Genomic DNA, 13,900 nt, shown 5'->3' with positions numbered 1-13,900 from the left:
AGCGAGATCTTGTAGCATCTTTGTAACATATGGAACGTTTCACAAATTTGCGTGTCACCCTTGCGAATGACACACAAATTTGTGAAGCGTTGCATATTTTTATGCTGCCAATTTCTTTCAGTTAGTCTCAAAGGTGCTACAAGATCTCTCTACATTGCAAAGTGAGTACAGGTAACACTGAGTACATTATAACCAGTGTCACATAATTATGTCTTTGTTGCAAAAGGAAATTGTGTGTATGTGCCTTCAAGTTGCCTGTCTACTTATGGTGACCCTATGCATTTTATAGGGCTTTTTAAGACAAGGAATGCTCAGAGCCGGCTTGCCATTGCTTTCCTCTGAGTGATGATAAATTTATTTGTGATATACTGCTTCCAAAATCTGATGGGGTCCCCTTTCTCCTGACTGATTTGGAACAGGAATGCAGGAACTGACTCGACCTATTACAATCCTCTCCCACAGCACCCAGGTAACCAGATTTAATCACAAAGCCTATATTGTTGACCTGTAGGGGCTTTTGCAATTATGGGACACCGAGGAACAGCTGGAGCAGGGCCTACAAAATCTTAACCACACCAAAAGTATATAACAGTTCAATTTCTTAAACATCTTGTCAATGACATTTTGGAGAAACTTTCTGCTGCATTGAAATTTGTCAAGGGCGATTAGGATTACACTCAGGTCTCTTTGCTTACCACTGTTTTAAGAAAATAGATCCCTGAAAGTTTAGAACCACTGGCAGGGAACTTACCTACCCACATAAACATACCCCAAAGGACTGCAGTTCTTGTTAGCCTCTGATTGTAGAATCATACAGTTGGATCAGTGGCCATGCTGACGGGATGCTGGAAGTAAAAAGTTAAAGAACATCTGGTAGTCTATATGTCTTCCATTACTAAGTTAGACCTAAACTTCAGTACAGAATAGAAGCAAACTGAAAAGCAACAGTTTTATAAACCATTATTTCATCACATAACACAGAAATCCACAACTTTAAAAAAATGCTTTATTGGCATTGGGTTACAATTTTTTTTTAAAGCTGTAATAAAAGCATGCCAGCCTTTAAAGAGAACGCACTGGTGGATGTTCAAGGCATTGGGTTATTGGTTAATGCGAAAAGTGTCATCTATACCCAGGTACAGCCCAGCAGGAACCATGATTCTAGAGTCCAACAATACTAGGGGTTCCAGGTCTAGTTCCTGAAATGCCTCCTGCATCTTTATTTCATAGAATTACCCAAGATATAACTTGTTTCATTCAAAGCATCACACAGATCAGTGTGACTGCTCACCCCTGGGGCTATAAATCCATTTTGGGTTTTACAGAGAACTTTAAAGAAGTTATCCAATGTGCTGAACCTATTTTGGGGACAAGAGTTCAGCATCTTGGGCCGCTCTAACAGGTTAACCAAAAGTGTGGAAACCAACAGCTGCCGCTAGCATTGATAGAAGAATTTACCTGTGACTAAATCTCCCTTCCAAGAGATTTCTGAAGGTGCAGGGTCTGGATCTGCCTGCCTGCTTCCATACCTGATTACAACATCTAGAAGTGATGGGTTCCCATTGTTTCCTTATAACCGCTAGGTTAGGGAAGACCACTTAGAAGAGTCCTGGTGGTGCAGTGGTTAAATGCATGTACTGCAGCCACTCAATCAAAACCATAAGGTTGCGAGTTCAATACTAGCCAGGGCTCAAGTGCAACTCAGGCTTGAATCCTTCCGAGGTTGCTAAAATGAGTACCCAGCTTATTGGGGGCAATTAGCTTACAGTTGTAAACCACTTAGAGACTGCTTAGTACATTATGAAGCAGTGTATAAATGCAGCTGCTATTGCTATTGCTTATTCAGAATACAATAAATCCTGGGACAAAAAAGCAATACTCTGTTCTGGAGCTCTTAAATGTGTGTGCCTCCATTGGAATACAATTCCCATCAGCTCCAGCCAGGGGATACTGGCAGTTAGGAGTTTGACAAGATTTGGAGGGTCACAGCTTCTCTAATCCTGTCTTTAAAAAAAAGATGCTTGTCTCTGGGATGAACAGTGGCAAGCATTTATACTCTCAGTGCAAAAGAATCAAATCTAGGAATCACAACTCCCAGGACAAAAGCCTGACAAAGCAATATCTATATCTATACCCAAACAATGGCTATTTTACCTGAGAAACTCACCCATCCACCAGGAGCTGCTGTCTTAAAAAAGTAACTTTTGTACCTCTGGATTATTCCCATTATTCTGATGAGAGAAAATGAGACTCATCCTGTGGGTAAAACCCATCCCACAGAGGTCTTACATTAAGAATAAGGGGCATAAGGAGCAACCCTATAAATATTGTTGGATTGCAGCTTCCATCAACTCTAGCTGTTACAGCCAATGTATGGGAATTTTAGTTAAACAAAATCTGGAGGGATGCGCATTCCCTATGCCTGTATCAAGGCTGAAGGGGTTTTGAAAGGAATCCTTTTAAGGCACTCATTTTCCTCTATGACCCAAGTAGGTCCCAACCTCTGAATCAGGATGGGCAGCCCTCCAGAACTCAAACTCCCAGTATTCCATAGCACTGGCTGTGATGGCTAGGGAACTGATGGGAATTGCAGTGCAGCATCCGGACGGTTGCACTTGCCCAACTCTGCTGTGAATTAAGAATCCTTTGGAATAGTTAAGAATGACATAAATTGATGGAAGAACAAGCATTCAAATGGGTGATTAATTCTCTATATTTGCCAAGCAAAATGCCTTAGAAGAAATATATTTACATGGGGGTGGGGGATAGTATAAGAACACCATAGCAACCCACTTTTCTAATCTGCTTGGGGGGGTGTTGTTAAGGTTTTTTTTTTAAAGGAATGGTAGCTTATTATCAAAGTTAAAATCCTGTGCTTCAAAAATCATTTTGGCATAAACCCTGCAATAAAAATTTAGTTAGCGTTTATTAGAATATAAAAAGATGCTTCAGCATTTTTTTTTAAAAAAAGAAACATGTATCTATAAATTAAACCATGTTCTCTCAGGCTGAAGTTTAACACTTCTATTCTCAAGATTGGAGAAGTTCAAGTTTGCTTCTTTTTCTCTCTCCCTCATGCTGGAAAAGCTGCTGTGATGTATACAGTCACTAAATTCCAGCAGATTCAGCTTTGCTTAAGATAAGGAAGACTTTGTTTTTTGAGCCACCTGCTTACCAGGCAATATTCAAATGCAAAAGAACCATCCAGCAAAAAGAAAGAAACGTATCAGCCATCACTAGCTCTCACTTGTCTCTCTCAGGAAGGGGTCAAAACTCTCTGGTCCCAACATATCTTCCATAATCCTCTACTGATTGTTTCCTCCAAAGATTTTATTGGGGTAGAACCCAGGCTTCCCAAGTTCACACCTCTCTCAGGCAAGCTTCTAACCTTCATGCTTTAGTGTGGGAATAAATACTCCAACTCTGCATACATACTTTGTTTTTGAGTGAGTCATAGCTGGGCAGGGCACACTGGAAGCCAGAACTGTTTCGCTATTAAATCCTGAGTGCACAAAAGGAAAAAGAAGGTAAGACACAGTGCATCATTCAGTGCTTTGCATGCGAGGTACTAAAGCCACAGGCCCCAGGAAGCCAAAATTAGGACCGTCTTTCCTACAGACCAAACCCATTCAGTTTTCCTTGTAGGTTGAAGGGCCATTCTGAGCCAACAAGTCACCATAGGCTGCCTCTTCACGGGAAAAGACCTGGAACTTCTTGTCCAGTTGGGCTCGGAGGTAGAGGTAGTCTTGCTGGTCGAGGCTGTGGGCACAGGTCAGATAGGCTGTGAAAAGCAAGGCAAGCAGCAGGCGGTCGAGGGAGAGGCAAGGAACGGCCCAGAGGATGAGGAGAAACTCCAGGTACACAGGGTGGCGAAGGTGGGCGTAGAGGCGGACGGCTCGTGAGGACTTCACTGCCAAAGGATCCCCCATGCCCAGGCAGTGGTAGTAAACCTGTGAAATGACAGTGGATTAGTGGAGAAAAAACCTTCTCTCTGCATTTGCAGAGAGAATCATAGAATTAGAAGGATCCCAATTACCATCTAGTTAACCCCCCTGCCATGCAGGAAACATTTGCATAGACACTTCTGCATGATGCATAGACACTTTTGAGAAGAGGACATACAATTGTAGATTTCGCCTAGGCATCTAAGCAGGTAAGGGATAGGAAAAGTTGGACCACAGCTCCCATCGCCCCCTCTCTTGGTTCAAGTTGATGGAAAGATGTATTCCAACAACATTTTGAAGCCATACATTCCCCACCTTACAGAGGCCTGGTCCAAGGGAGGGGAACATATGGCCTTCCTGATGTTGCTGGCTATCATTCCAATCAGTTCAAGCCGGCACAACTAACAGACAGAGATGATGGGAACTGCAATCCAATGTCATAGCTAGAACCATTTCCCGGAGGGAAACATGTTCCAGGAGGGGTGTGTGGAACCCACCCTCCATTTCAGAATCCACTCAGAGTTTTGGGTACAGCAGAATCAAGGATAGAAGAGGAAAAGAAAGCTTTATCCTGATGAGCTAAATACAAGACAGCACCACATTCTGATTTTCAAATGATGTTCTAGAGAAGTCTGTTTTCTCCTCTGTTAAGGAGTTTCTTTTTAGTATAATAGGCGGGATACAGACTGCCCCTTTGGGGTGGCCTGCAGGTGCCGCAATCCTCGCCAGATCAGGGCCTGAGCAACCACAGTGGCAGCCCCGGAGGCCCCGATCCGCTGCTTTTCCAGCCCTCGGGGAAGCAGCAAAATGCTGCTTCCCCCCAGCCTGGAAAGGGGTGTCCTTGGGGCTTCATGCCCCAGGACACCCCGGGAGCCGCAGCCAGAGGAGAAAGGGGCCGCTTGGCCCCTTTCTCCCTGGCACCTTTCCATGGCAATCTGGTTGCCACGTGAACAAGGCACACTCCAGGAAGGAGCTTCATTTTGGAGCTCCTTCCGGTGCCACTGTTAGGCCGCCACAAGCGGCCTGACGCAGCGCGAGCACGTCACGCCCGCGCCGCGCTGTTTGGACACGGTGTGACCATCATGTCAAAATGGCAGCGCCCATCTGTACAGGGTACTGCCATTTTGACGTATGGAATACGTGCTAGGGTTGAAGGGCATCTGTAAGCGATGCCCCGAGGCTACCCTAGCACGTATTCCTTACATGCTAAAAGGCCCGTCTAAAGAGGGCCTTAGTATATTATTTTTAGAATTTTAGCATTTTATTGTGATGTGTTTTATTGTCAAATTTTGATTATATATCTTTGATGTTTCACTTTTTGGTGGAAAGGGCATTATAAACAAATATTATTATTATTATTAAATCATGGACAACAGGGGACAAGCAGAGCTGCATCTCACCTATGACAGAGACTATACACATCTGACCTGAGAGAACACAACAGCAACCCTGAGGGATAAGACCAAAGTCTAATCTAAAGTCCAGTCCAAAATCTTGTTCCTTGCATTCACTGATAGGAAGGGGCACAGCTCAGTGGCAGAGCACATACTTTGCATACAGGTCCCAGTTTGTACCCCTGGCATTTCCTGATACAGCTATCAAACCTTCTGATGGTAAAATCAGAAGAGCTACTGCTTTTCAGAGGATATCAGGCTTCTGCTGCCTCAGACCAAGGAAACCTTTGACCATTAAGGTTTTCCTAGACTCCAGTTCCCATCAACCCTTGACAGCAAGGCATGGTGAAGAAGGGTAGGAATGGTCATTCACTGACATCTGATATTTGGAATGTGCTCCTAATGTGTTGGACTACAATGTCTATCATTACCAAACAGGATGAGGAATATATATAAAAAGATATATTGTTTTTTATTACATGAGATGCTACCTCATAAAATTAGGTTCTCCAGGCAGCTTGGAACAAACAATTTTAAAATAACATCAATATATAGGAACCATAACATCAAAGCACCCTAATATTAAACTCGCAGCTTCCTCTCTAGACAGAGATGGCTTTCTTTGCCTTTGTCCCACTATGGATGCAAACTCTCACTTGTTCAAACCATAGGTTGTTGTGAGGCTCACATAGTACTATGGCTCCCCCATAGCTTCTTTCTCCAGCTACCCATTCTGAAATGTCTTGTTGTGACATATTAAAGCACCCTATCTTATGAAGAATCAGCCAGACCATCTGCGAACAGTATATTATCATGAACTTCTCATTGCTTGGAAGAGCTATGGCATTAACTTTGGGTTAGCCTTCTAGATGAAAGGGGAAAAAATTAGAGGGTACCTGTTTAACTCCCATCAGTTCTGCATAGTCAAAGATGAGGATGATGCTAAAGATGACCAGCCAGGCAATGAAGTGTAGAATAAAGCAGATAAGTGGAACCCAAGTGATCCAAGGTTCAGTGCTTGTATTCCAGAGGACAGGACCATCTTGTACTGGTTGCCAGAACCTCATAAGCAACTACATGGGAGAAACAAATAAACATTGTTGTTGTGTGACTTCAAGTCACTTCCAACTTATGGCGACTTGGGGTTTTCTGAGGCTGAGAGTGTGTGACGTAACCAAGGTCACCAAGTGGGTTTCCATGGCCAAGCGGGGAATCAAACCCAAGTTTCCAAGGGTCGTAGTCAGATGCTCAAAAACTACATCACATTGGCATTAAAATTTTATTTTATATACACAAAAAATCACAAAAATACACGTCAAAATAAAAAACAAATGGCATGAGAGGGAGGGAGGGAGGGAGGGAGGGAGGGGAAAAAAGAAATATGGTAGCACCTTTAAGATTAACTGGTTTTTATTTTAGCATGGGTTTTCATGAATATACACGTAAACCTACTTCTTTGGATGCAGTACTGTGTGCTATATCTCAAAAAGTGGGTTTACATCTATGAAAGCTCATGCTAACATAAAAACCAGTTAGTCTTAAAGGTGCTGCCACATTTCTTTTTTTCCTCCTCCTCTCTTCCTTCTTTTTATGCTGATAGAAACTAACACAGCTACTTTGGGACAAAAAACAATAAATGAGATATTTTCAACAGGCTATGGATATCAGTTCATTCATACTTAATGAGGCTTTGTTAAGTCTTTTCAGATCTTATAACTTGAGCATTTCCCCCCAACAAACACAGAAGTATTTTATCTGTAAAGTGTCCTTTCAAGGTCCAATATGGTGTGATGGCAGTTGGAGCTGTTATGGTCCTTTGTTTATATAGTCAATAAGTGATAGTCTTCTCTCTATGGAGGTGTCATGACTGGCCTCTAATATTACATGACAGTCTTTGTATCACAGTTGTTTGTTTTCTTTGGCATAAAGAAAAAGTAGTAGAAGATCTGGGCAGGGCTTTGTTGTTTACTTCGTGATGGCTTTCATCATGTCCAGGATAGAGTACCAGAACTGATTTACATTAGGATACTCAAACCACATATGCAAATAAGTCTGTTTTTCATCACACCTTTTCCATCATATCTGCATAGCTCTCTTCTTCATGAATCCCCAACGTAATTGTGCATAGGGCTATGTAACCTATGTCATCTTGGAATGTGCAGGATTTGGAAGCATTAGCCAACCATTTAAAAAAAAACAACAACACCACAAATCTCCAGCCTTTATTATTATTATTAATTTTGGAACTCTCTCTCCATCCTCCAACAAAAGAAAGAAACCTAGACCTGACAGGCCAAAATAAAGCTGCTTCGAGTCACTTTGGAGGTATGGTGTTTCAATGATGCATGTGTCCTAAGAGTCTGGAAGCCACACCAAAGCTGCACTCCAGTCCTTAGGACTGGAGCGTGGCTTTGGTGCGGTTTCTGGACTCTTAAGACGCATGCATCATTGAAACACCATACCTCCAAAGTGACTCAAAGCAGCTTTATTTTGGCCTGTCTGTATCAGGCCTTAGTTTCACCTAATTAAGCTCTTAAGTGTGACCAAGGACAGCAGTGTATACAGGAGCAAAGACTGAAGCTGGAACTGCAGGGTTTGCTTTGACAATCTATACAGTACCCGCTTCCAACAAGGTTCAGTTTGCCAAATGAAAAATTGCTGTGTTAGGAGAATTTATTCTGCATCTCAAACTCAAATGGGCAAGAACTCACTTGCAGCTCCTCTGCTACCCCAAACCTACCTGGAGGGCCAGAGCTGTGCAAAAGACGTAGAAAGATCTCTGCAGGACTCCAAAGCAGCTGCTGGTCCAGCGTTTTACACGGTCAGTGGCCATAAGGCTGTGTTGCAGGATGAAGAGGACTATCAAGCCCATGTCTACTGACAAGGGGTGAAGAACTTTGGGGTCTCTCAGGGCAGCTCCCCACTGAAGCCTAGTAGCAGCATCTGCAAAGAGAAACTCAATCACACCACATCCTACTGAGCAGTCATAGATTTCAGATAGCGCTTCAGAAACTGATCTTACGAGCTATTTTTCATCTGTCACTGCCTTTTCTCTCCCTAGGTCATCTTAAAAGAAAGGGTGGGGCACATATGGTCCATTAGGAAATGCAGCATTTGCAGACCTTTGCACAACCACCATAATACCCCAGCATGACCAGCTTCAAAACTGCAATTTCCCCCCACGTCTGTTTTCATCTTTTCACTCCCTTAGAGACAGGAGAGAAAAGAAACTCCGCTCTATGGCTTTGAAGGCTTCGTATGGTACAGGACACTCTGTGGTGGTGGTTGTTGTGCGCCTTCAAGTTGTTTCTGGTTGATGAAGACCCAAAGGCGAACCTAGCATGGGGTTTTCTTGGCAAGATTTGTTCAGAGGTTTGCCTTTGCCTTCCTCTGAGGCTGAGAGAGTGTGACTTGCCCAAGGTCACCAGTAAGTTTCCACAGTTGAGAGGGGTTCAAAACCTTGGTGTCTGGTCTCCAGAGTCACAACCCAACACTCAAACCATTACACCACCCTGGCTCCTAAGAACCCTCTGACACCTAATAATAACAAAGAGAACCACTAAAATTACTGCCAGCAGCAATGCAGTTGTAAAAATCAAATGCTAGTGTGACCTCTGAAATCAGATCAGTGTTTGCTGCAGTCCTCAGAAAGTTATTCATCCTGTTCAAAATCTTATGATGCCAAAGGAACTCAAAAGATTAACAAGCAACTTTTAACTAGGTCCACATTGTGTTGTGCTTGTGGCAGTAATACCTCCAACACTGATGGGCAGCACTCACACAGCAAGCATAGAACCTGTGTGGCATTCTAGTTGTACAGGGACCAAAACAGTGAGAATGGTTACAGTCCAACGGCTGTGAAGGGCAAGATCATGATCAGTTTTGGCTAGGATTAAAACTTTACAGAAAGCTAGAAGATTAGAGTGTGCTCTGTCAGACATTTTTGAGCCCCACTCAGCACTTGATTTATTTTTTACGCTGTGGTTTTGTTTTACTAAAAATGCCCACCTATGCCACTAGGCAAACGACACAAATTCAGCTACACAGATTCAACCTAGACAATGAAGAAATCAAAATAGTTAAAAGAGTTCCCATTTCTTGGATCAAAGGATCAAACACTGATCAGAATGGAGACTCCAGTGAAGAAATCAGAAGATGACTAGGAATGGGAAAGCAGCCATGAAGGAGGAACTAGACAAGATCCTAAAGTGTAAAGATATACAACTGAACACTAAAGTTAGAATCTTCCAAGACACTGTATTCCCCATCACCATGTATGGATAAAAGAGCTGGGCAGTGAAGAAACCAAATAAGAGGAAAATCAGTTCTCTTGAGGCGTAATCCTGGACGAGGATACCCTGGACAGCCAAAAGACAAACAAATGGGTTCTTGAGCAGATAAAACCAGAAATTTCCTTGGAAGCCAGGACGATCAAATTGAGGCTGGGATACTTTGGCCACATCATGAGAAGGCAGGACTCATTAGAAAAGACATTAATGCTAGGAAAGGTAGAAGACAACAGAAAGAGACCACATGCCAGATGGATAGACACAATTAGAGAATCATGAGTCTGAAGCAGAGCAGTGGAGGACCAGGGGGCTTGGAGATGTCGCATTCACAGGGTCACCATGACTGGAGGGCAGCTAACAACAAATGCCACTAGGAATAATGGGGAGCAATTTGGCCATGTTTGGAGGGTGGCATGGTTGGGCTGTTTAAGACCTAAGAGAGGCCTTTTAAAGGTAGAAGTCTCTAGGAATGACAAATGATCCTTTGAAGGGCAATTATGTGCCCCCAAAAGGCGAATTATATGGGCAATTCAGTTGGGGGTTCGCATTAGGCCTGTAGAACATACTTTTCCCCACCTGTCTGAGAGTTAGATCAAAGGGGAACTTTATAAATTTTACCACTCTTCAGTTATGACATGGCAGCTCCTAGACCTAGAGAGCAGCAACAGTGTAGCAGCGACAGCAAAGGGCAGCTAATTTTTATATACTGATTTGATCTAAATTTCCAATTTTGAGTCTGTTAGTTTCTTAGTTACATTACAGTATAAGAAACACTTACAAACATCCAAAGAAGTGGACTTGTTTCCAGAAAAACTCATGGAAAAATAAAAACTAGTTAGTCTCAAAAGCGCTGCTACATCTCATTCGCCCCACCATCCCTTCCTCCTTTTAATACAGATTGACTCTCCCTTATTTGAAATGCTGGATTTCAGGATTTTTTGGGATTTTGGAATACTGGTATTTGCATATGCGCACATATTGAGATATCTTGGAGATGGGACAAACACCACATAGCCTTAATGTGTCTGATGAAGTAGACTGAAGTCCATGAAAGTCCATGAAAGCTCATACTGCCAATTTCTTTCTTTCAGTGAGTCTCAAAGGTGCTACAAGATCTCTCCACATGCTGTTTCTACAGACTAACATGGCCATATCTTTGAATTCTGCCACATAGCCTGATGTCAATTTTAAACAATATTATTAATTATTATTAATAAGTACTCGCAAACACTGGGATTTCAAAGGCAACAGGACAGTGCAAATCACTTGGGCCTCTGCCACCAGGAAGGTGGGTTTTGTGCTCATAGCTTAGCAGCTGTCCATAGGGTTAGAGTGCATTTTAGTGACTTTGTTGAATACTTTTTTTGGCAGTAGCTTGGCAGCTTGAAGCTGGAAAAGGATATGAAGGCTGCGAACCAACTAAAGGAGTCGACTTCCCCTTATTGATAACCTGCTTGTACCATTCTCATAGCTACTGGGGGGGGGGGGATATGTATGGGTCATGCTTGCACACGCTTGCATGGCGGTTGATGGAAGATGGACTCCCAAGGGTGATACAGGGCAGAAGCAAGCGAAAGAAATCAGTTTGCAGCCTAAGTCTCTTGCTACCCATCTAGAATCACCCAGGTTGGCTAGGATTATATGGATAAACAAATCGCGCATTTCTGTCTGTTGTTGTGTGCCTGCAAAGTCATTTCCAGTTTATGGTGACTCTAAGGCGACCCTCTCAGGGGGTCTGCTTGGCAAGGTTTGCCTTTGCCATGGCCATCCCTCTGAGGCTGAGAGAGTGTGACTTCTTGCCCAAGATGTCAGCCTGTGGGTTTCTGTGGCTGAGCCAGGATTCAATCCCTCTGGGCTGCATCCACACTGGAGTAATAACCCAGTTTGGCACCGCTTTAACTCTTTGTGTGGTTCAAGGAGGCTATGGAATTCTGGGAGTTGGAGTGCTCCGCTCTGGGCCCACAACACACTCCAACTCCCAGAATTCCATAGCCTTGAGATTTTCTGCAGTGGACGCATCCCTGGTCTCCCAGTGCCTCCTCCTCCTCCTACACCACACTGGCTCCCAAATCAATCAGTCGCTGATCCTTTTTCCAGACTGAGGCCAGCCAGGGCCAGCCCCATTCCTTCCCCCCCAATAAATCCTCCCTCCAGGATCCCAGCTCTCGCACCGGTTCTGGGCGGGGAAGAGGCTCCAGGCCCGGCTGGCGGCTGGAGGAGGAGGGCCCGCAGGGAGACGAAGCGGATCAGCTCCACTCCGGTCCCGAAGGCGAAAAGGAAGCTGCCCAGGGCCGGCACCAGCAGCAGCAGCAGCAGCAGCGAGACAGAGGCAGCCATGGCTGGGAAGGCGCTTCTCCCGCCGCCTGCAGGAACCGCCCCGCGAGGGGCAGGGCTTCCCCCGGAATCCCCACGCCCTCCGCCCGTGACGTCACTAAGGGCATTCCCCTCCTCCGGGAGGGGACTCCCCCTTCGAATTCTCAGGAGGGGAGTGACGTCACACACCGGCCTAGGGAAGGCTCTCCAATAACAACAACAAACACTAATATAAAACATCTGTGGCTGGCATCTTCAGAGAATGCTGGCCTGGAAGAGAGTGGGGCATACACACACACACACACACACACACACAGAGTTGGTTGAGAGGAAGTGATTTACATGTTGATCTGTGTATTGTTCTGTTGTTGAATGGCAAGGCCTCAGGTATCTATTTAATTAATGATCCATTGTCTGCTGGGAATATTTTTAATAATATTTTGTGCATGAAAGAAAGTTTGTGTAGATTGAACCATCGGAAAACAAAAGTGTCACTGTCTCGGCCACCATGAAAAAAGTGTTCGATTTTGGAGTATTCTGGATTTTGGAATTCCAGATTAAGGAGACTCAACCTCCACACCGCTAGCAAGATCACACTAAGCCATGTAGTTAGCTTCACACCAAAATAGCAATAGGCGCTCCAAGATAAGAATGTTTTTTAAAAGATACTTCCTGTTGCATTTCCTGTTCTGCCAATGGTTCATCACTGCCTGTCCAAAGCCAAATCCACTTCATGGAAACTGAGTCATCAGGGGAAGCAGACACCAAACTGTTAGCCACAAAGAAACAGTTAATATGGTGAAGTACCAAAGGATCCATCAGTTGACATTTCTGTCTTGGTACTGCCTCATGTGTTAAGAAATGTCACAAACTAAACTCAAAGAAGATGGTGCACATTTTAACTGACTATGTGAGAGGTGCTCAGGCATATTTAGATGCTCCATCCAAGGCCTTAATCTGTCCCAGATATATGTTAACTTTCTGTGGTTTCTAACAGAATAAAGGTGAGAGACTATTCAAAAACACATACTTCTAGCAGAGCATAGAAGCTAAAGGATGGAGACCATGATAATTATAGGATCATAGAATTGGAATGGGCATCATGAGCAAGCCCAATGCAGGATCTCCAGCTAAACCATCCCCAGCAGGAGCTGCCTAGTCTCTTTTTGAAGATGTCCAGAGAAGGAGAAGCCACCATCTCTCCAGGCAGTTGGTTCCATTGCCAAACCACTCTTACTGCCAGTGCCAAGATGTTCAATTGAAATCTACCTGTAACTTCAAACCATCAGACCTGGTTCTATCCTCTGGGGCAGCAGAGAACAGGACTCCCCCCCCCCCGGCGATCCCACATCAGCTGTCACTAGGTGCAGAGGGTGGGATCTCTGGGGGGACCTCCAGGGGGCGGGACTTCCAGTGGGATATCTGGGTGTGAAGGGCACACAGGAGAGGCTGTGCAGGCCTGAGGCATGGCTGTGCAGCCAGAAGCACACCCGAGCAAGTTGAAATGGTGCCTGCAAGGCCAGAAATGGAACCCATGTGGCTAGAGGGGCATCCACATGGGCTGAAAGAGCACGCACGTGGCCAGAAATTGTGTCTGCATGGTTGGAGGGGCACCTGCACAGGCCAAAATAGTGTCCCCACAGCCGGAGTCACAGCTGTGTGGGCCCAAAGGGTCCCCAAGCGGGCCTGAAAAGCACCCATTCTGCCTCTGAGGAGCACCCGTACAGGCCTGGGCAGTACTTTGGGGGAAGGGGGGGTCAACTAGATGTCACCACCCTTTCTGGGGTGTCACCCAGTACAGTTGGAACCCCTCACACCCCCCAGTGATGCTACTGCTCCCCCCTCACTGTGACAGCCCTTGAGATATTTTAAAAGTGCAATCATGTCCATCCTCGGTCTTCTCTTCACCAAGCTGAACGTGCCCAGCTCCTACAACCTTTTCACATATATTTTGTTCTCT

At 44.6% G+C, this 13,900-nt stretch overlaps 1 protein-coding gene across 1 annotated transcript; it reads right to left on the bottom strand.

Moving 5' to 3' along the window:
- Positions 1 to 985: 985 nt before the first annotated feature.
- Positions 986 to 11,964, bottom strand: NRM (nurim). The gene is made up of 4 exons (XM_089508214.1): positions 11,799 to 11,964; positions 8,079 to 8,281; positions 6,235 to 6,411; positions 986 to 3,950 (listed from the first exon to the last, which is right to left on the bottom strand). The coding sequence occupies exons 1-4, from the start codon at positions 11,962 to 11,964 to the stop codon at positions 3,630 to 3,632; spliced, it is 867 nt and encodes a 288-aa protein (XP_089364340.1). The 3' UTR covers positions 986 to 3,629.
- Positions 11,965 to 13,900: the final 1,936 nt, after the last annotated feature.

Source organism: Sceloporus occidentalis, unplaced genomic scaffold, assembly GCF_023333645.1.
Source record: "Sceloporus occidentalis isolate IW3139 unplaced genomic scaffold, rSceOcc1.0.p SCAF_1, whole genome shotgun sequence".
In the NCBI taxonomy this organism is placed as follows: Eukaryota; Metazoa; Chordata; class Lepidosauria; order Squamata; family Phrynosomatidae; genus Sceloporus; species Sceloporus occidentalis.
The sequence above is the reverse complement of the archived record's forward strand: the minus strand, read 5'-3'. Positions and strand labels throughout refer to the sequence as shown.

Excerpts from the sequence above, each read along its gene's own strand:
- NRM (XM_089508214.1), bottom strand. The coding sequence starts at position 11,964 with ATGGCTGCCTCTGTCTCGCTGCTGCTGCTGCTGCTGCTGGTGCCGGCC. Across the intron at positions 6,412-8,078 it reads GCACAGCTCTGGCCCTCCAG|TTGCTTATGAGGTTCTGGCA; the intron begins GTAGGTTTGGGG and ends TCTCCCATGTAG. Across the intron at positions 3,951-6,234 it reads AACTGATGGGAGTTAAACAG|GTTTACTACCACTGCCTGGG; the intron begins GTACCCTCTAAT and ends GTCATTTCACAG.